The sequence below is a fragment of the Carassius gibelio genome, chromosome A21, assembly GCF_023724105.1.
Source record: "Carassius gibelio isolate Cgi1373 ecotype wild population from Czech Republic chromosome A21, carGib1.2-hapl.c, whole genome shotgun sequence".
Lineage (NCBI taxonomy): Eukaryota > Metazoa > Chordata > Actinopteri > Cypriniformes > Cyprinidae > Carassius > Carassius gibelio.
The window spans coordinates 6,784,411-6,811,790 of NC_068391.1; the positions used below are offsets into that span (position 1 = coordinate 6,784,411).

General features: G+C 38.3%; 1 protein-coding gene across 2 annotated transcripts; it reads left to right on the top strand.

Annotated features, from left to right (window-relative positions):
- On the top strand, positions 1-26,356 carry LOC127942034 (cytospin-A). 2 transcript variants are annotated; one of them, XM_052537561.1, is made up of 16 exons: positions 1-179; positions 5,453-5,633; positions 5,770-5,908; positions 6,058-7,706; positions 9,253-9,460; positions 9,841-9,914; positions 10,037-10,212; positions 10,340-10,503; positions 10,739-10,866; positions 13,533-13,611; positions 13,904-13,993; positions 17,064-17,229; positions 18,248-18,350; positions 22,486-22,602; positions 22,816-22,875; positions 24,166-26,356. In XM_052537561.1, the coding sequence occupies exons 2-16, from the start codon at positions 5,490-5,492 to the stop codon at positions 24,253-24,255; spliced, it is 3,387 nt and encodes a 1,128-aa protein (XP_052393521.1). In that variant the 5' UTR covers positions 1-179; positions 5,453-5,489; the 3' UTR covers positions 24,256-26,356. The 2 variants fall into 2 exon arrangements, with proteins under 2 accessions (XP_052393521.1, XP_052393522.1); XM_052537562.1 differs by lacking the exon at positions 18,248-18,350 and having other exon boundaries at positions 19-179.
- Positions 26,357-27,380: the final 1,024 nt, after the last annotated feature.

Sequence of the window (27,380 nt, forward strand, 5' to 3'; positions counted from 1 at the left end):
CCCGCTTTACATCGCGTTGGTAGGAGGAGTGGGAATCACAAGCAACGCTCCGCTGCCGGAGAGTTGGAAAGCAGAGATTTTTCAACAACAATAAAGCGTTTATTTGTCTTTTCTTTTTAAGATGACGTTAGTCAGAGTTCATTCGGGTACATCCTAGGAAGTTCTCCGAGGAGAGAAAGGTAAAGTGTCATTTAAGTTTTCATCCTATCCTCGATCGATGTAGTTTCTTCTTCTGAATTGAGTCCCAGTTCGACTGTGGTCAGTTCTGTAAATAACAATCCAGGCCCAACGGGAGCTTTTAAAACTTTTTTTTCTAAATTAAAAATCATATATACTAGTATTATAACAGTTTATAGTGTCGCCAATCTTCGTTTGATGTCAAAACAAACTGCAACTATATAACTGAAAAGTTAATGTCTCGATTGAAATAATGTTGCGTTTGCCATCATGAGTCAGAATAACTTTTATGTGTGTTATGTAAATTATTACGACGTTAAGATACATATAAAAATTTCCAAGGATACAGTTCACTTTGGTTTTCCATAGTAGTTATTTTAAAAAATATATATCCACTGTCCATCTTCAGAATGTCATTAATGTCAAGAGAATTTACTTTACTTCTTGGTCGGAATGGGCTCTGCTGAGTCTATGGCGTCTAACGTTATATCTTTTTCTCATGACGGCATCTGATGAGTTGGTTTGAACTGATTCTAGCAGGCAGCAGCACATTCCAGTCAACCCAGCACCTCCAGACAGACATCCAAAGCATTTTGGGGAGTGCTTCAGGCTAGAGTATGTGGGTAATGGCAAACCCTCTTAGCTGGTCATTAAATATTGATTACAGTAGGAATCATTTTAAATATAGTAGCTGGAAATCTTATTGTAATAGTTACATATGGCGTAGCTTCTTTTATTGAGCATTTCTGCCAAAAAATACTTTGTTGATGAATTGGACTGCTTGGATTAGTGTATGAAATTTTCTTCAGTTTAGGGGAACAGCGACTGAGGAGTATTTTTCTTGGTCTGTAAAAGGTTCATCTGTCATTTTTATTGCTTTCAGTTTCAGAACTTCAGTACAGCAGGGAATGGTTAGTCATGCATTTTAAGTGCTGAGATTCAGCGTGTCAAGTTTAACTTTCAAAATGCTGTCTCTCAATATTTCAGCCGCACAAATAGTTTTTGGTTGCAAAATCACTTGTCTTTATTATTCTATAATTTATAATTATAACATCCCTCCAACCTCCTAGCTCCATTCTAGGATGTAAAGCCTCCTTTCACAATCTAGTCAATTCCCAATGGATAAAATCAGGTAACGCCCTGTTTTTTTTCTTCTCATTGAATTTCCTGTGGGTTGTGAAACCTGTTTAATGTTTACTTGACTTCAAAATGTCATTTATAAAGTCATAGAATAGGTTATAATGGCTCATTTAATATAAAATGCTGTAATGTTTTGCTGATATTTGCGCTGTTTTTGTCATATGAGAACTTCATTAGAAATTAGTATTGTTTCTTTAACAGATTTGGGTGGAAATGACTGCCTGTGTTCCTAGTGGGACATCCTGTGGACACTGACCCAGTTGTATCCCTCTTGTGCAGACTACACTACATTAAATGATGCTCTTATTAGTAGCGTCATGGTTCTTATGTCTCAGAATAGGGTTGTCAAAAGTACTGACTTCGGTAACAGACAATGTTGAAATTTAAAAAAAGTGACAATACCAGATATGTCTGTGATTGTCTATAATGATCATCTCTTCACTGAGCGCTTAAACCGACACACAAGGGAGCGTTTAAATCTATCAGTGGATCCCTAGACTATCCCACTTTCAAATGCTCCCATGTGTATTTAGTGGTTTTCAGTTCTGGTTCTGGGGACCCACTCCACATTTTGTGTCTCCCTTTTCTGACACACTCAGCTGAGTTCATAGAGCTCTCACCTAACGAGTTGTTGAGTCCACAGGATCAACAGCTGCCAACGTTTTTATCATTCATCAGCTTAAAAAATTTCTGAAAGTAATTCCAATGATATTGTTCCTCTGTGTTCTTAACGTTATAGTTGTAGTTTGGGCTTCCTTATTCTCATAGGTTTAGAGTGATACTGAAAACATTTAAGTTATAGTTATTAGGGGTGGGTTTGACGATTTTCACAATTCAATTTGATTATTCTTCACAGGCTTTCAATTCAATATCAATTATTTTGGATATATATCAGGTAGGACATTTGAAACACTGATAGACATGAGACAGGATACCAATTTTGGTAAGCTGTGCTCTCTCTTTTTTTATATATAATATAAAATATATATAATATATATAAAACACCTTCCGATGTTCATTCATGTTTATTTCATGCTGTAACTGCTATTAGAGCAGAGATGATCAGTTCACAGCAATTTGTCACTCCACATCAAACAGCGCCAATATGGCATTTAATATTTTAGTATTGTAATGAAATTGACAGAATTTGAAATAAACCTGAGACTTTGTTTCATATAAAAATGAACAAATAACAAAGCTTACTGCAATTTATTGGATAGGAGTCGTGCTACAATGTTCCGTTCATTATCTGACAGGCTGAACTAATCTTTTCTTAGGAATTATGAGTCAATATAGTTTAGTTTCATTGCACAGTTTCATAAAAATGAGAATCGATTAAAATCAATATATTTTTTAACCAGCCTTAATAGTTGTCATTATAAGTATTGTTCTTGGTGTGAATGGGCCTTAAGAAAGTTTTTGAATGTTTACATTTTCAGAATTTCGAAACATTTAGAAATTTAGTTTTAATTTGTTCTTTCTGCCTATATCTGATTTTGTTCGGACATCTGTGTTGAAGATCTGAACAGGTGCTCTAATTCTTCTTTATGTACCTGGAATGAAAACCTCTTTTTTTTTTTTTTTTTTTTTTCACTTTGGAGTCGTAGAGTGTGTTTGATACATGTCAGGATGTTGTAACCGGAAATATTCAATATTGTTTCATTTTAAAGACTTGATTCAGAGATTGCACTCTAAGCTTGGATTCCAATGGCAGTCATTGAGTTTGTCCTGTTAAACTAATATGAATTTGCTTGCGTGGTCCCTCATGTTTGAGGCTGTGTGTTTTTAGGAGCGTGTTGATGGATATGTCTGTGTTGAAGTGTTGTGGCGCTGAGGTTCAGCACGCTCCGATTTGTGCGAATGTCCAGTAGCTGTTTGCATATCGAGCACTGAAATCAAGAACATTTTGGGTTTGATAAAAAGAAAGTTGCCTGCAATGACCTCTAAAGTGGGAAGTTAACCTGGGCAGTTAACTCCGCTCCGCTTATGAATTTTACTGCAGAGTATCTTTCTTTTCCCTCAGGGTTTGTCCACATACATTTATGATTTTTACAGTTAGCGAGAGGCACTTGAAGAAAATGACCATAATGTTCAATTTCATTGCTAATGCTTGTTAAAGGAATAGTGCATCCAAAAACTGTCATAGTTTGTTAACCCTCATGTCATTCCAAATTCATGTGACTTTCTTTTCTAAGTGGAACATAACAGAAGAAATTTAAAATAATTCTGGTAACCAAACCGTTTCGGTACCCTTCGACTTTCATTGTATGGCCAAAAAACAACAATTAGACAATTTTCAAAATGTTGTATTCAATGTTCCACAGAAGAAAGAAAGACGTACAGATTTCGAATAACATGAGTTTGTATAAATAATGACAATGTTTCTTTTTAGGTGAATAATTCCTATAAGAAGCGCTCATACAGGAATTTCTGTTATGAAAGCTACAATAGAATCATTTTCGGGACTTATTTTAATTCTTAATATAATTTATTTCAGTTTATTTGCTGCACATAATTCATTAAATTTAAATATGGCTACATTTTCATATCTTCAGGTTTGGTTTAATGTACCTATCTTCTTTCGGTAAGACGGTGAGTTTTGGTTTAGTTGGGTGTGGTACTTTTTGTTTTGACTACTGTTCAAACATCTCAACTAAAAAGGCTTGTGGGGAAAAATAGGGGTGTTTAGGCTGCTGTCTATCTCATCTGTTTGCCATCAAAGCATCCACATTGCCGCAGTTTCAGTTTGCAAAGAGAGGCCACATAGGGCTGCACAATTAATTGATTTTCTAAACTAACGATTAATTGCCGTTTTTTTTGTGGCGTCCTTAATTGTAATCGCGAAGTCCACTTAAGTTATTCTGTGTGCTTCAGATGCGTTTTTTTCTTTCTTTCTACATGTTATCTTAAGAGTTTTTCACATTATTAAATTTTAGTTTTAGTATCACATTATAATACATAATTTATATATAATTTAAAGTAGAAACCAATCTGAGACTAAAGGTTTTTCAGTTAGTGTTTTCAGCTTGTTTATTTTCATATCAAAATATGGCATGTAGTTGTATTAAACAATGGTATAAACATCATTCAATGTAAACTGTGATAATCTTAATTAATAGTTACGATTACGGTTTCAAGGGAATAATCGACAATGATGATTTTTGACATGATCGTGCAGCCCTAAGAAAGATAAGGTTCACTAGCTACATGAGCATTGCAGTGAATTGTCTGGTTCTTTATACATCAACATGTGAGTGCACTTATACTTGCACAGATCTATCTTCTAGACTTCTTTTGTTCTTACATTCTGATTTTTGTAGCTACATAACCCTTACAGATGGGCTAGCCTATAGCATTTAAAAAAAAAAAAAAAAAAAAAAAATAAAAAAAATGTTTTACATATAAAATATATAGACATAAGATTTAAATGAATTTAAGACTCTTTTTACAAAATAATATATATATATATATATATATATATAGATATATAGATATAGATATATATAGATATAGATATATATATATATATATTTTTTTTTTTTTAACTATATTTGATTACATTTTACCTCATTTGACCTCAAAATTTGAGTGAAGTTCACACGAATTTGTACTACATATAGCTGCTGTGTTTTTTCTAGCTTCAAGCCTAGCGTTGCTGCTCTGGACTTTCAAAGCCTTTTAAGGCTAGATGCAGTTGGTCAGTTCCTCCAATGGGCCTGGCCTCCTCCCATGATGATGTGATAAGGATGGCAGTTCCATCCTCTTCTGACCCTGTTCCAATCACACAGTCTTGCATTTGCACGCATTCAAAGACTGGCCAATGACTGTCTGAGTTTACAGTGTGTGTGAAGCTGCATAAATAGAGTCCTCAGGGACCATAATGTTACATTCCAACTGTTTCCAAGAATAAAAACATTGATTCGTAAACTTTGTGTTCCCCGAGTGAAGTTACCTGTGCTGGGGTTAGTTAATGAGATATTTCAATGAAAGGCTCTACAGGATTGAAAGGTTTGAAGAAAAACAATATGTGTTAGAGATGCCTATGTGTTAGAGATGAGATGCCTTTGGATACATTTATGTGAAATAATCCGTAAAATGTATCCAAATTTCTCATTGGTCATTTTCCTTCATTTAGATTATGCTGTAAATGTATCAAGAACCTGGAGCCAAGCATGAAAAAGGCGACCAAGCCCACGGCTGCCTCCTCCAGAACCTCAGGAGGCTCTAAAGCCCCAGGCAGACCAGAGGGAAGCAGCATTATGGGCACAGGTGGCAAGATGACTAACAAAACTCAGAGTTCAGCTCCACTGCCTAAGGTAACTGTTCAGTATGGAGGAAGTTAAAACATTTGTATTTAATCCTTATAAAAATATTGAACCAAGTGCTAGAAGAATGTTGCATTGTGATTTGTCTGCAGCAGATCATTAACTTAATGTTTTGCATGCTAACCAGGCAAAGAGTAATGATGATCTCCCAGCGGTGAGCAGTGGAGCTGTATCCGTTAGCAACAGTAACACTTCTGCTAGAAACAAGAGAGGGAGCTCCTCTCAGAACACCAACAGCACTGACACCAAGTCGAAGACCAGTTCAGGTAGTGCAAAGCATTGCCCTAGTTCTAAAGAAGTGTTTTGTTTGTGTTGCACAAATACTTTGATACCCAAAACACAGCTAATGCAATATCCATAAAAGTTTGGTGGTTATGGAAGTATTTCTACTTCTAACCATTTGTTTCTCCTGTAGGTCTTTCAGGAAAGCGTGCCATGTCATCCACAGTCAAGGATCCAGGCACGACCCGAGAGAACTTGCGAGAACGCACCAGAGCTAGTGTTGCCAAAAAGCTTGTTGCACCCACAGATGCCATGCTTCCAAAAAGATCACGATGCGGTACCCTAGCAGAGACAGATTCTCGGACAAGCAAATCTCGCTCAGACAACCAGATAAGCCATAAAGCAGTGCTGGAGTGTCAAGTGAAGGACCTGCTTGGCTTAGCCAAGACCAAAGACCTGGAGATCCTCCATCTCCGCTCTGAACTTAAAGGTATGAAGGCTCAGCTTGGTCTGGAAGTACTTGAGGCCCCTAATCCAGAACAAGTATCTCAAGACAACAAGCAGCCTCAGGAGAAAGAGGTTTCTTCTGTGATCAGTGCCACAGATGTAGAGTCCACTCTCCTCCTCCTTCAAGACCAGAACCAGGGCATCCTTGATGAGCTAAATATGCTGAAGAGTGAAAACCGGATGCTGAAGGATCGTCTAAATGCTCTCGGCTTTTCTCTGGAGCATCGTCTAGACAGCCCTGTCAAAGGTCTGTGCTGCCTGTCCCTCAGTCCTGAGCCTGTAGCTGCTGGCTACAGTGGAGGTCACTGTGAACACAGGGGTGGTGGTATGTGTCCATCTTCTGCAGAAGGCTCTGCCCAAGGCTCTATAGAGGACCTGCTGTCAGAAACAAGACGTTTAGGCCCTCCTGATGCATTGGACAGTGAGTGCAGTGAGGCCTACCAGCCGATCACCTCCAGCGATGATGCTCTGGATGTGCCTTCAGGTTGTGGATCGTCTTCTGAATCAGAAGGAGGGCCACCGAGCCGGGAACATTCCCGCAGGGGCAGCAGTGGGAACACTAGTGAAGTTTCCATGGCCTGCCTGACTGAGCGCATCCATCAAATGGAGGAGAACCAGCACAGCACGGCAGAAGAACTCCAGGCCACTCTGCAGGAGCTTGCTGACCTGCAGCAGATCATACAAGAGCTGACCACAGAGAATGAACGCCTGGGTGAGGAGCGTGCCATTCTGGTTGACTCCCTCTGTCAACAAGGGGAGCGTCTGGAACTATACGGAAGACAGCTGGACTACTTCCGTGGCCTGCTGGATGAGCATCGAGTGGCCTACGCCAAGGATGAAGATGCCAAAAGCGTCCGATATGTGGAGCTGGAAAGGCGCTACGCCGAGCTGAACGATGGCTCACATTTTGAGCGGGAGCAGCTGCTGGGTGTTCAGCAACAACTAAGCAGTGCTCTCAAGATGGCAGAACAGGAGAATGCAGAAGCCCAAGGCCTGATGGGAGCATTGAAGGAGCGTGTCCATGTGGCGGAGAGAGCTGTGGAAATGGAGCGGAGGGAGCAGGCAGTTGCCAATGCGGAGCTGGAAGCGCTGAGGGTAGTGTCCGAAGGGGGGCAGGTGGAGCTGAATCGCTGCAGGATCCAACTTGAGCAAGAGCGGCAGAGAGTTGCCCAGCTCCTCTCCATTCACAACGCAGGGGATAAAACAGACATCCGCTACCTGCTGGACAGCGAGAGATTAGACAAAGAGCGTGCAGAGGCCAAAGCAGCTCAGTTACAAGAGGAATTGGGGTACACACGCAGTGAAGCTGCCCAGCTCCAGGACGCAATTTGCAAGGTGAAAATGACACACTTGGATAACTCATACCTTTGATTATTTTAAGTTGTCTTAAGCTGCGTCTGAGACGCATACTGTCTGAATAGGTACTACATATTACCTACTGGGGCACGAGGACTGGAATTGAGAACCGCTGCCTTAAAGGGTTACTCCACCCCAAAATGAAAATTTTGTCATAATCACTTACCCCCATGTCGTTTCAAACCTGTAAAAGCTTTATTCGTCTTCGTAACACATTTTAAGGTATTTTGGATGAAAACCGTGAGGCTTGTGACTGTCCCATTGACTGCCAGGTAAATTTTTCTGTCAAAGTCCAAAAAATTATGAACGACATTGTCAGAATAGTACATCTGCCATCAGTGATTCAATCTGAATTTTATGAAGCGCTGAGAATACTTTTTGTACGCAAAGAAAACAAAAATAACGACTTTATTCAACAAATCGTCTTCTCTGCCTCTCCACATCACCTTAGTGCCATTTTGGAGAACATCCGCTGAAAGGTAAACTACGTACAGTATTCCATGTCCGCCGCGACACAAGGATACGTTTTCTATGTGTATTTACACTTTGATTTGAATGAAAACAGCGCATCCGTGCAGCATGGCTGACACAGAAGAGCGGACACCGATTGCAATCGGCGGATGTTCTCCAGAATGGCGCTATGGTAATGTCACGGAGACAAATTATTGAATAAGGGGCCGTTCACATATAGCGTCTTTTGCGCGTGCAAGTTCATTATTTCCAATGTAGCCGCGTGTCATGTGCGCTCATAATGGAAGCGACGCGGTCGCGATGAGCACGCGGTGTGGACGTGCCTGTTTTTTAAAAACATCTCAACTTTTCAGAATGCCGCAAGCGCACTGCGGGTCATGTGACAAGAACTAACCAATCAGCTTCATCCTTTTCCGTAACAACGTTGAAAACTCAGCCAAGATGAAGGAACAGCTGTTCATAGCTGTATAATGGATTGCCATTTTGAAATACATTTAGTAGCATAGCTACTGCAAGCGATTTTTAGTGCTGCAAATCCATTTATCCTTTGCTGAAATTTCCGCGTCTTCATGGAGAGAGCACGTCATGGTTGCTTAGCAAAGGCAGATGCCTCAGGAGCGCTTCTGCCCGAGCGCTTTGGAAAGAAGGAAAAAGCGGCGCGCCTAGCGTTTTCCACGCGTTTTTAGGCGTGATATGTGAACGGCCCCTAAAGCTGTTATTTTTGTTTTCTTCGCATACAAAAAGTATTCTCCTTGATTCATAACATTACAGTTGAACCACTGATGGCAGACGAACTACGCTGACGATGTTTTTCATACCTATCTGGACCTTGACAGAGCAATTTACTTGACAGTCACAAGCCTCCCGGTTTTCATCCAAAATATCTTAAATTGTGTTCCGACGACAAATTAAGGTTTTTTGGTTTTGGAATATTTTCATTTTGGGGTGGAGTATCCCTTTAAAGCACAGTTATTGATCCTCCAGCTAGTAGTAGCAGTGTACTGTATATTTTCCAACATGTATCTGTAATGTGAAATGTCTGTGTTTGCTGAAGCTTGAGGGTGAGTTCCGAGCATTTCGTGATGATGTCCAGGCACAGTTAGTGGAGCAGAAGCAGCTCCTGGAGCAGCAGTGCTCTGAGCTAGAGGAGAAGGATACTGAGATCGCTGACATGAAGGAGACCATCTTTGAGCTAGAGGATGAAGTCGAGCAGCATCGTGCTGTCAAGCTCCATGACAACCTCATCATTTCTGACCTGGAGAGTAAGTCATATGACAAGATGGTCATTAAAAAGTATTTATAATTAATCCACCCACACTTTTTCTGGTGTTGACCAAATATGTTTTGTTTTCATTATCTTGTGGTTATTCAGGCTTCTGTCCACATAGAGGCGGCAATGAGCTATCGGAGTAGACTATACAGATATTGTCATGACCTGACTTTTCTTTAGCTTTCAGTTTCAGTTTCAACATACTTGATAATTTTATACAATATATACAATACAATATTACCTTAACATCAATACAAATACATTTTTATGAATAAAAGAAGAAGAAAATATAATTAAATTAACTTGCAGGAACAAATGATTGATATTTAGCTTTCATTATAAATCTGTATTTCTGTCATTTTTCCATCTCAGATTCTATCAAAAAATTACATGATCAGAAATATGACATGGAGAAAGAGATTAAAGTTCTTCACAGAAAATTGCGGGTAAATTTTCCCTTTTTATTTGCTTCCTTTGTACTGTGTATATCACAGTGTTCCATTTGTTATAGAATTTTTTTAATTCGTTAATTTTCCAAAAGAACTGAATTGCCACCTGTCACTCACAGGAGGAATCAGCAGAGTGGCGTCAGTTCCAAGTTGATCTGCAAACAGCGGTTGTAATCGCCAACGAAATCAAGACAGAAGCTCAGGAGGAGATCGGAGACCTGCGTCGCCGCTTACATGAAGCTCAGGATAAAAATGAGAAGATTAACAAAGAGCTGGATGAACTAAAGAGCAAGAAGTAAGACAAGGTGTCATGAAAATGTACAATGCAGTGTGTTGTGACAACAGGGATGTAGACAGGTTGTGTGATTTTATTTTTTTGCAAATATTTGTGTATGATTAGTGCATCAGTGTGTGTCTTACAGCCAGGAAGAGGAGCGTGGCCGAGTGTATAATTATATGAATGCCGTGGAAAGAGACTTGGCCGCACTGAGGCAGGGGATGGGCCTGAGCAGACGGTCCTCCACTTCCTCTGAACCTTCACCCACAGTCAAAACACTCATCAAGAGCTTCGACAGCGCCTCACAAGGTTCATAAATTCATGCAGATTTATGATGATGCCTCACGTTTAGGGTGTTGTGGCCTAGTGTTTATGGATCTACATGTGTTGCCTACAGGTTGTAGGTTGTTCAAATCTTACAAGTGGTTAAATATATGATGAGATTCATTAAATGACAAATTAGCCATTTGATAGGTTGGCATGCAAATATATAAAAACCTCTTCCATTTCTTTTTATAAATCACATCTGTTTCTCTATGTACAGGTCCTGTTCCAGCTAGTCCTGCCGCTGCTGCTGATGTTGCTGCTGCTGCCGCTGCCGCTATTTCCAGAACGCCTCTCAGTCCCAGTCCCGTCAAAACCCCTCCAGCCGCTGCTGTCTCTCCTATGCAGGTATGAACCATTAGAATTAATGAAAGGATGGAAATAGTCATATGATAAATGCACAATATAGTTTTGGCCTATTCTATCCCCAACTGTTTAATATCTGTTAATAATGATTATGTATTAATAATTTTTCTTGAACTTTTTAAGTATTTTTATTTTGTAAAATAAGAGTATTCATGACAAATAAATTTGAAGTTTGAAGTCATTGCAAAAACAAAATAGTAAAAACTAAATACTAGGGCTGTCAAAATGAATGCCTTAACGCAAGTTAATTTTGACGGCACTGATTTTATTAAATATTTTAATCGATTGACAGCCCTACAAAATACTTAAAATAGTTACACTTCTGTTCAAAAGTTTGGGTCAGTAAGATACTCCAATCATTTTTGAAAAGAGGTCTCTCAGCAAAACACTTATTGTGAAACATTGTTACGATTTGAAATAACCATTTTAAATTTGAATATATTTTAAAATGTAATTAATTTATTAGGTCATTCATTATTTTCAGCATCATTACTCCAGTCTTCAGTGTCACATGATCAGTCAGAAATCATTCTAATATGCTGATTTGCTGTCAAACTAACTTTTCTTATTATTATCAATGTTGTAAACCCCTGTGCTGCTTAAAATTTTTGTCAAAACTGTGAAATGTTTTTTCAGGATGCTTTGATGAATAGAATGTTAAAAAAAAACAGCATTTTTTGAAATATGTTTATTATTTGAAATGTCTTTAATGACACACTTGATCATTTTAATGCATCTTTGCTGAATAGAAGTATTAATTTCTTTAACAAATAAATAAATAAATCTTAATGACCCCAAACCTTTGAATGGAAGTCTGTTTGTCTTATATATATACTGCTCAAAAAATAATGGGAACACTTAACAACACAATGTAACCCACAAGTGTTCCCTTTTATTTATTTTTTTGGGCAGTATATTTAAAGCCATTGAAAAAAAAAACCTAATCTTAAAAGTAAACTGAATTTGCAGTGGGATAGATGGGTCTCTCTGATCACTCTAGCAGATGTCTGCATTCTTCTCTATGGGGATTTTTCTGACCTAACACCCCTGTCTGTCAGACGAGATCTCCAGACCTGCTGTGCTTTCCTTCTTGCTCTCACACTCGTCCTCCACGGATGTCCTTTGCTTCGTTGTTCTTTTTCCTCAAAATGTGCCAAAACAGGATGTTTTGTAAGGAAAGAAAAAAATTAGGCAGTTTGACGTACTTTGAGTACAAAACACATGCAAGGCGCCGAAATCTTTTAGTGTATTTGTGGTGAATTGGAGTTTATTATTGGTGCTTTTTCAGAACATGGTGTGCTATGGACATGAAATCATGCCATTTGTTGAGAAGGAGGTTTACATTTGAAAATCCAATTTTAAATAAAAGATGCAAAAATCCCATTGACTGGCACTGAAGGATGGGATCTAAATCAGAGGACCAGGAAATCATAGATTCTTGTTGTGGACTTTTGACTTGGGCTAGTAAAATAATGCCTTGCAATCAACCTAGCATCATGGCAACAGTGAAATATTGTTATATTGGTAGAAATATTGTTTTAACATCACAAAGTATCACAGCAAGATATTACATGCATTGATATTGTCAGATGTGTTTCATAAAGCCCTGTTTTTTAGTAGAAAGTCAATATGTACTTGCTTAAGCATGTATTTGTGAAATTGTGTTATTGGGGCACAAGAAAAAGCCTTCAATTTTTCTAGAAATGGTAATAACTGACCATTTTTCTTGGCCTGGACAGTACTGTTTATCTGGTTAGGCAATGAAAAACAACAGTGATTTAAAAACATCAGCAATTCACAACTAACTGTGTTAACCACCTGAGCTCTAACATAACTTCATTGAATTTATTAAAGCTGCGCTGTGAGCTAGGGTTGAGTTATATATTGTATATTATGATGTATTCTAAATGATTTTGCTAGGAATATATAATGACGCAACATCACATTTTAATGCATAAAGACTGTAATAAGGCTAGTCTCAAGAGTCCTTGTCTGGTATTTTTTCAGGTTTTATTATTAAATTACAATATGTTCCATGAATTTACATGTCTCGAACTTTGTATTGTTAAATTGGTCCATATTATCAATTATTATTTTGAACTAAAACTATATCATTTATGGTTTTATTAATTGAAAGAAAGCTGAAATAAAGCAAAATATAAATATTAAGTGAAAACCTATATTTGATAACATAAGTTTAATAAAGCTTAATAAAATATATAAAAACCATTATGCATTTTAAAATGTATATAAAAATCATTAAATGATGAAATTATTGAAAAATATAATTAAAAATATAAAAATGAAAATTTAAACATTAAAGGCGATGCAAATATTAATAAATACTATAATAGCACTTTAAAAAAAATTTGAACCACTAAATTATTTATTATAAATTATTTATTTTTTGTTATAATTTTTTTAAAAACCTCCCTATATTTTTATTGTTATTTTAAATCTGCTTGGCAAAAATTGTTTTGTGGAAATTAGGGTTCATTCAAAATCACCCTGGTCAGCCACTTCAGAGCAAATAATAAAAAAAAAGAAAAAATATATAAATGTAACCAATATTTATTATTTATTGTGGCTATATTGCCCAGCCCTGTTTTGCCTTTATGCATGTTTTTTTTTCTTTCTGTATTTTACAGAGGCACACCATAAGCTCAGTCAAACCTCTGTCGTCAGCGCTGGACAAGAGGCCGAGCTACACAGACCTGAGCATACCAGGTGGGCTGACGTTAGTCACAATTGAAATCTAGCTCCTTGATCTTTTGGTCTTCCCTCACACTGGTTTGATCTAGTTATCCAGAGGCGAACTCAGAGTTAAAGGTCATGTGTAATCGTGCTGTAGCGTTTCCCTCAGGCTTAACATTTGCAGTTAATGACCACTGAGATTGTGTGCCAGGCCTTGAGAAGGAAGCAGGATATTTATTTTAGAAGAGCAAAAGCTTAGTCATGCCACATAAAGCCTGTTGTTCTTTGTCATGATTTATATGTGTGTTTTTATATAATTCAATAGCAGACCACCTCCTCCGGACCTCACCTGTAACACGCCCCAGTTGCAGCCTCCAGAGGGGGACAAACATAGATTCAACTAAGTCCATATCAGGTATGTATGTACTCGACTGTACAGTTATTCAACTTGCCCATTGTGTGTTGTGACATTAAACGAACAATTCACCCAAAAATGAAAATTTGCGTAAAAAAATTAACCTTATTTTCCGCACTATAAGGCGCTCCGGATTATAAGGCGCACCTTCAGTGAATGACCTATTTTAGAACTGTTTTCATATATAGGGCGCACCGGATTATAAGGCGCATGGAATAGAAGATACTGCAGTCAAACGTTTGACTGGGTTTGCGTTATGCATCCACTAGATAGAGCTGTGCTAAAGGAAATGTCAACATTTTGACAGAGCGCCTTGATCCATATATAAAAGCTCCGGGTTATAAGGCGCACTGTCGTTTTTTTGAGAAAATTAAAGGCTTTTAAGTGCGCCTTATAGTGCAGAAAATACGGTAGTATTACATCACTTGCTCACCAGTGGATCCTCTGCAGTGAATGGGTGCCGTCAGAATGAGAGTCCAAACTGCTGATAAAAACATTACAATAATATACGAATAATCCCCACAACTCCTTCAGTTCATCATGATCATGTCTTTCGGAGCGAAAAGCTGCAAACAAGAAACAAATTCATCAAGGTGCTTTAACTTTTAATTGTCAGTTTTTGGCATATTTACCAGTTCATAAATCATAATAAGGCTTCATTTAGTGAAAAGGTCCATCTCTAGTTGTGCACAGCACAATCCATCAACATATTTGTTTAGGACTGTGTGGCGAGTGGGGCGGGGCCGAGAGGCGTGGGAACGAGGAGTGAGGCCAGGTGTAGTGATTGGAGATGAGCTACACCTGAGCCCCACCGCTAGTATCGAGTCCCACGTAGGAGATGGAAGGATATAAAACTGGAGTGACGACCGTGAAGGAGGAGAGAGGACCAGGCCTGGGACGTTATTTTAATGTGTGTGCTTTTTATTTATGCGCACCAGTCGGCCGTGAGGGGCTGGTGCGCCGTTTTGTATTTATTTTGGATATTAAAATGATTTTGATTGTGCGCCGGTTCCCGCCTCCTTCTTCCCGATGAGTAAGAAGTTCATATCGTTACAGTGGTGCCGAAGCCCGGGAGAAGGAGGGACGCGCTGCTGAAGATCCCTCGCCGCTGTGGTGAATCCGCGGTGCCCTCGAGCTGGCGAGGTACGTGCCGCCATTGACGCTCGAGGCGGTGGGCTGGAGCGAGTTGCCGGGGACGGGCGAGCTCGCTGCCGACCGCCCACGACAAGGAGGGGCGGCTGCCGTCCGTGAGGGAGCGGAGGAGTCGGCGCCGTTCGCCAGGGGGCCGGAGCCTGCCGCCTCCGTGACGGAATCCGGAGGGGCAGGGAACGGGGGACTCCTGCCGCTGCCCAAAATCGGAGGAGCCGTCGCCGTCCACCGGGCGGCGGGGGAGTGTCGTGCCGTCCGCCGAGGGCCGTCCAGTGCCACCGCCGGGCACCGCGGAGGAGATCACCCAGCCGGTGGAGGGCCGAGCAGCAGTGCGTCTGGGAACCGGATTTTTTTTTTTTTTTTTTTTTTTTTCTCTCTCCCCTCTCTCGTCCCTGTCACTCCTCCTTCCATCTCCTTTTCTCTCGCCTCGTCTGTCCTACCCCCAGGTTCCCGCAGGTCCCCGTGAGCGGTCTCCCCCGGAGGGAGGGGGGGGGGGAGTAGAGCGCAGTCTCGGGAGTACCCCCCGGCCTGCGAGGGGCGATGGGGGTATGTGGCGAGTGGGGCGGGGCCGAGAGGCGTGGGAACGAGGAGTGAGGCCAGGTGTAGTGATTGGAGATGAGCTACACCTGAGCCCCACCGCTAGTATCGAGTCCCACGTAGGAGATGGAAGGATATAAAACTGGAGTGACGACCGTGAAGGACGAGAGAGGACCAGGCCTGGGACATTATTTTAATGTGTGTGCTTTTTATTTATGCGCACCAGTCGGCCGTGAGGGGTTGGTGCGCCGTTTTGTATTTATTTTGGATATTAAAGTGCTTTTTGATTGTGCTCCGGTTCCCGCCTCCTTCTTCCCGATGAATATGGAGATTTGTTTGTTACAGACTGTTTTGGACCGTTTTTGCTTGTAAACAGTGCTTGATCTGTGCATATTTCTTTCCTGATTCAGGCCCCCATATACATTAGTGCTTTTCGTTTGAAAACGCATAACTTTTGCAACTGTTACGCCTATCATTTACACTACTCTGGCGTTTTCCACGTTCGAAAACGGAGGCTTTTGAAAACGCTGCTGCCCCCTTTTTAGTTTGAACACTCCGGGGCTGCGTTTTAATGTAAAGGGACCAAAACGGTGATTTTGCGAAAACTGTGATTTTGCGAAAACATTGACGTGGCTGCCCACGTGATCTCTGCGCATCCTTGACGATTGTGTAAACGTATCTTTTGTCAAGTATGTCACCGTATTTGTTTTGGCATGGCTCCTAATCAACGTTTTCGGGTGTCATGGCCACCTTGTAATGATTAGTTACTTTGAGTAACAATTCTACCTCATCATCTGTCCACACAAAATACATTCTTGCTTTTCCTCTCCACCAAGCTCATTGTTAAACATGCCAGTGACTAGCAACCAACTTTTTTATGTGCATGCCCAGTGTGCATGAATGGTCACGTGACATGCATTTTCAGTTATGTAGTGTAGACGGAGATCGTTTCTGAAACGGCAGTGTAAACGCAGATCGTTTTGACTCTAGTGCATTTTCATTTTAAAACGGCGTTATAGTGTAAACGGGACCTCAGACAACATGACTTTTTCACATATGGAAGCAATATTATGAATAAAAGACTTGTATTTTAGGGAGAAGTGAGGATTTAAAGTTAAATCATCTGGATTAGTTACTTACAAACAGCGTTTTATTTCACAGGATGTTAACTGATGCAGTGAGTTGTGCGGATTGATTGTGGATTATAGTGATGTTTAATGCAATATTCTCCAAATCTGTTGAAGAAGCGAACTCATTTACATCTTGGATGGCCTGTGGGTCGATACATTTTCAACAAATTTTCCTTTTTGGGTGAACTATTCCTTTAACGGCACACTGATGTTGTAATCATTATCTAACTGTCCATGCATCTTCTACTTGTCAGTTTCTCGCAGAAGCAGCGAAGAGTTAAAGAGAGATTTGTCGGTAACCGATGCATCAACGGCATCTTCAGTCCTCGCGCTGGGCTCGTCTTCTCCCCAGCTGTCTTTATCGTCCAACTGCTCCTCCCCGACTGCCTCTGTCACGCCCACCACACGAGGACGTTTACGGTAAGTGTTTTTCTATTTGCCTCCATCTCTTTTATGTTAATCTCTGCTCTGGCTCTTCTTTTGTTGACTTTCTAGAAGACTCTTTCTTGCTGTCAGGTGGGCCAGATGTCTCTGTTTCACACTCTTCTCTGTCTCTGTCTGCTCGCTGCGGTGTTGACAGTTCAGTGTTTTGATAATGGATGTCACTCATTTGCCTGTCCTGAAACCTGACCGTAGGTCCACTGTGGCATTTGAATAGGCCATTGTAGGAAGACAAATCATTCTGTACTTTCCTTTATTATCAAAGCATTTCCTTCTGGTTGTAGTATTAACTTCCTTGCTGGAAAAATCCAGCTAGAACCAAGTTCTGGTAGAAGCTAGTTTTACTCAAGTGCTGGCTGGTTGAAAGTCGATTTTTTTTTAAATATTTTTTTTTATTGTTATTTATGTAATATAATATAATATAAAAAAAAAGAAATAAATTATAAACAACATATAATTATTAACATTATTATTATAAAGAAATACTGAGAAAATCAGCTTTAAAGTTGTTCAAATTAAGTTATTAGCAATGCATATTACTAATAAAAAATGTAGTATTAATATATTAACGGTAGGAAACAAAATATCTTGATGGAACATGATCTTTACTTAATATCCTAATGATTTTTGTCATAAAAGAAAAATTAATAATTTGGCCCATTCAATGTTTTTCTTTTTTTTTTTTTTTTTTTTTTTTTTTTTTTAGCTATTTCTAAAAAATATACCCCAGCGAAATTAATGCAATTTTTTAAATAATGATACTCTTCAGTGCAGTTGGTTGACATTTCTGTGTAGGTAAGATGGTCTGTTTTTACAATACAGAATCAATCTATAAATTGTTATAGTGGCAGTGTCGGAAAGATCTTAAAGTTGGTGCATCCATCAGGTCAGTGCATCTCGATAGAATTTCCGCTCAAAAATGAAGGATGGTTTTTGCTATTAAAGTTGAATCAAATACAAAGGAACTGTGTTGTTAAAGTGATTGATGTCTCTTTAGAGAGGAACGGAAGGACCCTCTGTCTGCGTTAGCCAGGGAATATGCAGAATCCAAGAGGAATGCTCTGCTCAGGTGGTGCCAGAAGAAGACTGAGGGTTATCAGGTACAGGTTTTATATATATATGCATGTGTGTGTGTGTGTGTGTGTGTGTGTGTGTGTGTGTGTCTATATATATATATATATATATATATTTCATGCACAATATATATTGATTGCCACATTGGTATCAGCCAAACCCTTTTTTTTATTCGTTTAAATGGTTATTATAAAATAAACATCTGCATTTATAATAATGTCCATCATATTGATTAGTGGCCATAACATGAATTTATATATTGACCCCGATTAATAATATATATTGGCCTGAGGTATTAAAAGAAATTAAAACTTTAAAAAAATTTTTTTAAATACAACTCGCATGCACACACAAGTAATAATTTTATTCATCAAACAATCATGAGAAATAGAAACTGTTTCTGTTTGCAACATTGATAATTATCAGAAATGTTTTTTTTTTAGCAGAAAATAGTTCGAGAATGATTTCTAAAGGATCATGTGATACTGAACACTGGAGTAATGTTGCTGAAAATTCAGCTTTGCCATCACAGGAATACATTTAAATGCATAGATGTAAATACAATTATATTAAAATATTACAAATGAAAACAATATTTTATAATATTAATGTCTTTACAGTATATTTACAGCCTTGCTGATCATAAGACTGACAGGTTTTCAATGTGGTTTCAACTTTGTTTGTTTTTCTTACTTTGTTAGAAGCTTATTTCATTATTTGAGGATAGCTTACAATTTGTAAATTCACTTGGGAAATTTCAGTTGTCATCATTCAGGCATTCTTGTTTGAGTGTGTTTGCTTTTTAAATGGAACATGGCCATGCACAACGTACAGATTTACCTTCAATTGCAATGACTCTTCTGCCATCAAACATCTTAAATGTTTACCATTCAGAGAGGGTTTCGGACCATGATGTTACCATGGTTTCCCTCAAGTCAGGAAGTGTGCTACATTTCTCCTGCTTTGTGCCCCATGTCACAAACAGAAAACCTCTCAGCCAATCAGAGCATTGAACCCTCGTGGGCACAGATTTGTGATTTATAGCCGTGTTTTCCTTTTAATTCCACAGATTCTGAAATGTGCAGTTTTGAGTTTTTGTCAGTTTGATCACCTCCAGGCAAATACATTTTTTTTCCATCTTTCAGTTTTGGGAGTTCTTTTGTCTTTTTGACACCACTATCCCATAACCCAGCATTTTTCTGTCGCCTTCTTGCTCTCTGCATCTTTGTCTGTCTCTCAGTAAGTGTGCATGTGATTGATGGAAATGTCCACCAGTGGATAAAAGCCATTTTTCACTGAAACTCTAATGTGTTCATTACAAGCGGCCTGGCTTCACTTGGAGTGCACTTTTTGCAGCAAGCTGCCTCTGTTTCTCCATTTTCAATGTGATTATCCTAATGCTCTCTCCCCCGGGCCTTCCTGTTTTTTTGCACACAAGACCTCTTTTCATTAGCTGCTTGCTTTGAACACTGGCACACAAACGAGAGAGGACACAGGGAGGATGTCTGGATGTCGTCGTAACCCACTCTCTTCACACGCTTCTTTTGTGCTGACGTTCGTTTAGCTTGAAACAACATGGCTGAAGTTTGTACACTGAATTGTAAGGGAGGATCGGGTTGTGGATGTAACTTGCTAGTGAAGAATGAAATAACAGTTAATTCAATTTAAGGAATTTACAGTTGAATTGAAAACAAAATTGACCTTTTTAACTTCCTTACTACATGTTCCCGGTCCTACTGTATTTATTAAATCAGTTCCTCTCAAGTTCAAACAGGTGTTTAAGGAAATAACTAGAGGTGCAGATCATTGTATCCTAATAGTATCCTAATACTTTTTTGAGGACACTTACTATGAAAAGCACTACCATAGTCAGTGGTCAGTGTGCTAGCACAGATCTCTTGACGAAAAACAGGGCATCATTATCAGTGATACCACTTTGGTTTTCTCCAGACCCGGGTCTGTTCCTGCCTCTCCATCTCCTGCTGTTGTGGCCCACTCTGATGAACTCATCACTTCCTTCCACTCCACTCTCCGTGGGTTGCCACAAAGCTCTGCCAATTTACGCCATCCCTTTGCACATTTACACCGGCCTGCCACATCTGATAAAGGCTGTTCCTCTTTTTGCTAGAGGATGCGGGTGATAGCGTAATCTGAAAGAGAGTGATTTTGTTTCTTTTGGAAACTCGAATGTAGATCAGAGGAATGGGTGAACAAATACCAGTTCCAGTAAATTGTCACAATACAGCCTACGTATTTCATTCTGGATTCCAGATTTATCAAACAAAGCAAATCTTGAGAACAAAAAACACATATAATAGAAAAAAAAAAACATGATGATGCTTTTTAAGTACACTTGCTAGCTGCTTTATCATAATTGCACCAATATTACCTCTCAGAAATTTGGGAACGGTAAAGAAGTCTCTTATATTCATGAAGGCTGCATTTATTTGATCAAAAACACAGTGAAAACAGTAATACTGGGAAATATTATTCTTATTGTTTTCTAATTGAATATATTTTAAAATGCAATTGATTTCTGCGATGGAAAGCTGAATTTTGATCAGTGTCACATGATCCTTCAGAAATCATTCTCTGTTATAAACATCTCTTATTATTATCACTGTAAAAAATGTCTTAGTAGGAAGCCGTTTGAGGAAGCCATGATACTTTTTTCCAGGATTCTTTAGCAGAAAGTTCAAAAGAACAGCATTTATTTGAAATGTATATTTTTTGTAACAATGTGAAGTCTTAACGCCCTTGCTGAATAAACATATTAAGTTCTTTTCAAAAAGTCTTACCAGCCACAAAATTATGAATAGTAGTCTATGTACATATGCAACACGTGAGAACTGTAGATCTGAGGAGGGCATTAATGAACGCAGAGCCTCTTTCCTGGTCACAACAACACCATAAATGGCCCCAACGAGTCGGGTGGCTACTTCCGTGTATGGATTGAAGCATGTGTGAAGTATGTTGATACAGATAAGCAAGGCTGTTGAACAAACACTTCAGCACAAGGTGAGACTGTCAGTGAGTGAATATGAAGAAGTAGGTGAACACTATTCTCAGAACAGCATTAAAGTTTAATTTGGTTCCATTTTGTGGCAGTGCTTGAGAAAATAGTTGGTGTGCACCAGTGTATCTAGAAAACATCTCATCCATCTAGGTGTAGGTGTTGTAAACATGTTATTTTTGAAACTATTGTTATTTACAAACCATTTCTGACCCAGAAATAGTGCATTTTATGTATGTAATTTTACATGGAATATGAGATTTATATTCACATATTCAGGACTGTTTACGAACAGAATTTTGTTAAATATTGTGTCTTGTGTTCATGTTCAGTAAAATGACCTTATCTGTGGTTGAAAGCACTAAATAGGCAAAATATTTACTAAACAAACAATGTAATGTTTGCGTGTAATGTAATGCATGTAGAAAGATAAGGTTTTTTGTCAACATGCGCTGTAAGTAGGGTGACCATATGCGCCGTTCATACGTGACACGTTCCAGAGAAGTTTGACCAATAACACGCAGGTATTGTACATAATCGACCAATCGTGGGGCTGCGTGTGAGAAGGTGAGATCTAGAGGGAAACGGTCAAAGCGATGCAAATATGCGCACGCGTTCGTTCGATTTGCCTTGAAGCGTCGCTGAGCACAAATCCCAAAAAAAACCAAAGTGCGCCACAATGCTTCAAGTAAAACGAACGAACAAACACATGAAAGCGATTCGAAAGCATAAGGAGCCCTCTCCTCTGCTCTTTATAGCTCTCATGAATGTTACAAAACGATCAACCTGCACAGTGCAAATAGCCAAAACCTGGATGTTTTAGGCAATATTAAAATCCTGGCTGGGACTTGTCCCGTATGAACAGCGCATATGGTCACCCTAGCTGTAAGTGTCTCCAAATAAGATAGGCATGCTTCATTGTATGAAAAGCAATGTGTCCAACGTTTGTGTAAACATTGGGGGGAAAAAAAAGACATTATTTCTGTCAAGATTTACAGCTGTGGCTCTTAACTACACCCATAATGTCACAGGGACACCGAAAGATTCACTGCTTCATCAGTCCCCTGAATCACCCACCCAATCCCATCAGTTCATCTACTGAAATTGTAATTATTGATCTTTTTACTCCCCTCTCCGCAAACACGCAGAACATTGACATCACCAACTTCAGCAGCAGCTGGAATGATGGGCTGGCTTTCTGTGCCATTCTTCACACCTATCTGCCGGCACATATCCCTTACCACGAGCTCAACAGCCAGGACAAGGTCTGTACGCTCACACACATAAGACACAACAGGGTGAGTTCAGGTCAATTGGACAGCTTTTGAATTTGGCTGAACATTTCGGTCCAGTTTACCTGATTTCAACCTAAATGTTCCCTTCTTGAATATCAGTTAGCACAAAAAATATATATTTTATAGAAGACTTGCATATAATTTCATATATTGACATCCGTTCTTCTTGCTTGTGTTTTGCAGAGGCGGAATTTCACTTTGGCTTTCCAGGCAGCAGAAAGTGTGGGAATTAAATCCACACTGGTGGGTTTAATATAAACGTCAAAGCTAATTAATATATACATTATATTACAGTGCCTCAGAACCTAATTCAAAAATAATAATTTCATTCAAGCAAGGGTGGATTAAAATAATCAAAGGTGACAGTAAAGACATTTATAATATTACAAAAGGTGTCGATTTAAAATAAATGCAGTTCGGTAGAGCTTTTAGCTCATCAAAGAATCCTGGAAAGAATTGATCACAGTTCCACAAAAATATGAAGGAACACGACTGTTTTCAACATTGATAATAATAAGAAATGCTTTTTAGCAGTAAAACAGCATATTAAAATGATTTTTGAAGGATCATGTGACACTGAAGACTGAAGTGATGACTGCTGAAAATGCAGCTTTGCCACGACAGGAAGTTTTTTTTCTTTTTTATCTATTCAAACAGAAAACCGATATATTTAAATTGTAATAATATTTACTGTTTTAATCAAATAAATGCAGCTTTGCTGAGCATATTTTTAAATGCACTTTAATGACTTTCCTTTTAGAGGAGGCCTTTTTTATCCAAGCCTTTTTATCTTTCTTAATGAAATTCTGTTGAAATATATACGATCTCAGAATGATGTACAATCTCTTTGAGGTCTGTTGAATAAATCTTCGTTTGTTTTGAATTTCAGCATTAGAAGATCTCTCTGCCCTGTTAATAAATACTTGCAGCTGTAAAACAATAATGCAACCAACAATGACTTCACTTCCCTCACATAACATCTCATATTGAGTAAAATTAAATATTCAACTGCGACTTCTTCAATGCTCCTCCTAATTTATGATCATTCAAGTGTTTTATTGTCATAGCCTGTTTGATTAAAGCTATGTTATTAAAATGAATGCTTTTTTTTTTTCACTTCCACCCTGTCATTTCATTACCATTCATTCTATATAAATATCATCTTGATAAAATTATCTAAGATAAGCCTTTGTTGTTTTGGTCTTGTTGCAAAATCTTTATTGGGTTTTAACATGTCATGTGGTAAAAAGGGCAATACATACAAAGAGTGATCCAATTAAGTTTGTATTGTTTAAATAGACAGTGTAGTAATAGTAGTAATATCACATTATTTAGCCGTTTCAGTGGAGAGAGTATGTTCCCTGTCTTGAAAAGAGGCAGCAGGATTTAATTCAGCACCTGTTATTAATAGAACGCTTTCATAAAGTATGTTGTTTGCTCTTTGCTTAACAAGCTTTGGCTAGATAGTTGTGCCACACAAACATCATTTTTTCTGACCAGTTCCCCATCTGACTCAATCTCTCTGTCTGACAGGACATTGGTGAAATGGTGCACACAGAAAGACCCGACTGGCAGAGCGTCATGACCTACGTGACGGCCATCTATAAGTATTTTGAGACCTGAGAATCTTCTTGAACGGCTGTATTGGCGGCTTCAGTCTTACCTCGGTTCCTTACTGTGGAATGCTACTCCCAAGATGCAACAAAATTTCCCAGAGGCCTTAGCTGCGAACAGGGGAAGCTTGATCGACTCTCAGCTTATTGTTTTTCTTCCAGTCTTTTCCCAAAATCCTTTATGGCTGCAGAAACAGGCCAGATCCTAGTAAGCTTCTCTGAACAGCACTTTTGAAGAGAAGTGGGAAGTCGGTGGGTTCATGAGCCAGCAACTTCCTTTAAGAACTTTGCAACACTATTTATAGAAACAATAAACAAACAATACTTTAAAGTCTATTGTGCCAACCGAGCAACAAAAGTGGGTATCTCAGAATACGATTGCCTTTGAAAGATGCCTTTTTTTTCTAGTTTTCTCAAAAGGATAGCCTCACTATGCCAGTATTGGTCTTAGATTATCATTATTTATTCCAAAGAGTGATACCACAAATGGTGGTTTTTGTTTTTCCTTAGCCTAAATAAGCTCAAATCTGTCTCGTTTGATTTATTTAGTATTTCTTCTAATAAAAAAGACATTAAAGGAATAGTAGTTAACCCAAAAATGAAAGTTTGCTGACAATTTATTAACCCTCAGGCCATCCAATATGTAGATGAGTTGTTCTTTTTCTTCATCACTTGCTCACCAATGGATCCTCTGCAGTGAATGGGTGCCATCAGAAAGGATGTGTTGCTTACAAACATGTTTTTTTTTTTCTCACCTCACACGGTGTTATCTGATGGACTGGAGTCATGTGGATTTAGTTGTGGATTATTGGGATGCTTTTATCAGCTGTTTGGCTCTCATTCTGGCGGCACCCGTTCACTGAAGAGGATCCATTGGTGAGCTGGTGATGTAATGCTAAATTTCTCCAAATCTGTTCTGATGAAGAAACAAGCTTATCTACATCTTGAATGTCTTGAAGGTAAATACATTTGCAGCAAATTTTTATTTTGGGGTGAACTGTTACTTTAACGTTCAACCTAGTTCTTTTGATATCAAAATGTTTTTAATTTAGTTTTTATACACTAAACGAAAGCTAATTTTGAATCTAATGTCATTTGTAATGAAGCTGTTTGGAAAGACATGTTTTTTTTTTCCTCAATGCTCATTCCAGCTGATCTTCCGTCACTGAAAATGCTGCAAGAGTTTTATTTTTTTGTGTGTTTGTTTGAAATATCAGCACAGTCCTTTATGTCAACGCACTACTAATCCGTATTTGACATATAAAGCGAGCTGAGTTCTAAAAGCTTGCTTATTCAGATTAAGTTTGTTATATGGGTGTACAAGCACAAATAAAAAAAGGCTGAATGTGTATTCACTGGTATGAAATATGAAATAAGATGTCTACAATCCATCCGCACTGTCGGCTCATGGTTAAATCATGCACTGTACCTCTCCCATTATACATTGTATGTCAGTCAAAGATAAACCTCTGCATACAAACCAAAGCCTTACATGGAAAAGAAATAGCCAATAGCACAATTGATAAACATGCTCTGCTGACTTCAATGCACTGCTTTTTTTTAATACAGGTATGTTTGTTTTGTGGCTAATTTGCTAAATTGAGACCTTTTTAAAGGGATCATGTGGGTTGCAGCAAATTTATGCCGCTAATCACAGCAGTTCAAAATGAATTTTATGTCAAGGGCAAGTCATGTTTGTTGCAAAACTATTATTTATTTCATTTAAGTAACTGTCGTGTTTTAAATGATAGATTTTGTTTGAGAATCCTCTGTGGTGTATCGGTTTGTTTACATGTGGAAATGTCATTGACACTGACATTGAATTAATTACCTAGAAAAGGTCATTAGTGACCAGGACTATTTTTGTTTGGATCATCTTGTGAGATGTAGGTTGTGACCTATAATGGAGTTTGATGTGAAGATTTTGATTTGAACCAGATCACTTCATATCTTGCTGTGCTTTCCTTTAAAACTTCATTCGTGTTTGTACAAATCCTGGAACGTGTTTTTGACGCTACCAATACTTTGTTTCAAGAAAGATTCCTAAAGCACTGTATGTCATATCAAGGAGAGGATTTTGAAAAAATAAAGTAAGGTTTCCTGTTAGCAAAGTTTTGTGAGAGCGATATTTGTGTGCACAAATACAGTCGTATTGTTGTAACCAGTGTTATTGTAAACTAAAATTATTGGCAATGTGTTTTGGGAACTAATAGAGATGAGTTTAAATGATTAAAACTGAAATATATATATATATATATATATATATATATATATATATATATATATATATATATATATATATATATATATATATATATATTTAAAAGCTAAATATATAACAAAAACTAATAACATTAAAATAAAACTGAAAATATTAAAATAAAAGCTAATTGAAATGATTAATAAATAACACAATAGTAAATAATACTAAATGATAACTGTTGTAACACCCTTCAATTTTATGTTTATTTAAACACTGATATATTGATCTCTTCTTGGTCCCTGGGGTCATTCCTGTCACCTGTAAACAATAACTTTTATGGAACATAAATTCAGCACATTTTTGTTAAGCTTGAGCAGGTTTGTCCTTCTAGATCCAAGATGTTAAATCCGATATGCTTTGGTGTACAGACACGCATTAGAGCTCAAGCACACACACCACTTTTAAATTAACCTTATAGTTTGTAGGTTATTCCAAGGGCACACTAGCATGAAACTATACAATGGATGGTAATCTGAACTCCTTCTTTTTGTTTTCTTTCTTTTGTTCCGTTTTTTTTTTTTTTTTTTTTTTTGTAATACAACCTTTCCTGGAAGTCACACATAGCACTTATGGGAAGATTTAAAAACGGGAAAAAAAATCTAAACTACCCCTTGTGGAAAGAAAGAAGTGAGCCAGCAGAAAAGGTCTGTTTAAACGGCTGTACTCAAGAACTTCCTCCTACTACTAAAATAACCTCTCATTTTCACACCGATTGTATCTGGCAATCTGAGGTACAGTAAGTGTCTATATTTGTGCCGAGGGCTTTCTGCATGAACAAGGCTGTGGTAAAGGTGAGCATGCAGGCTGTGATTTTGATTTACTGAACGGCCACGAAAAGTCTTGGGCTCATGTATTAGGTCCAAAACATTAAG

Bases quoted from the DNA above. Each gene is read 5' to 3' on its own strand.
- LOC127942034 (XM_052537561.1), top strand. From the start codon at position 5,490: ATGAAAAAGGCGACCAAGCCCACGGCTGCCTCCTCCAGAACCTCAGGA. The intron at 10,504-10,738 runs GTTCATAAATTC...CTCTATGTACAG, and splicing joins CTTCGACAGCGCCTCACAAG to GTCCTGTTCCAGCTAGTCCT. The intron at 18,351-22,485 runs GTACAGGTTTTA...GCAAACACGCAG, and splicing joins AGAAGACTGAGGGTTATCAG to AACATTGACATCACCAACTT.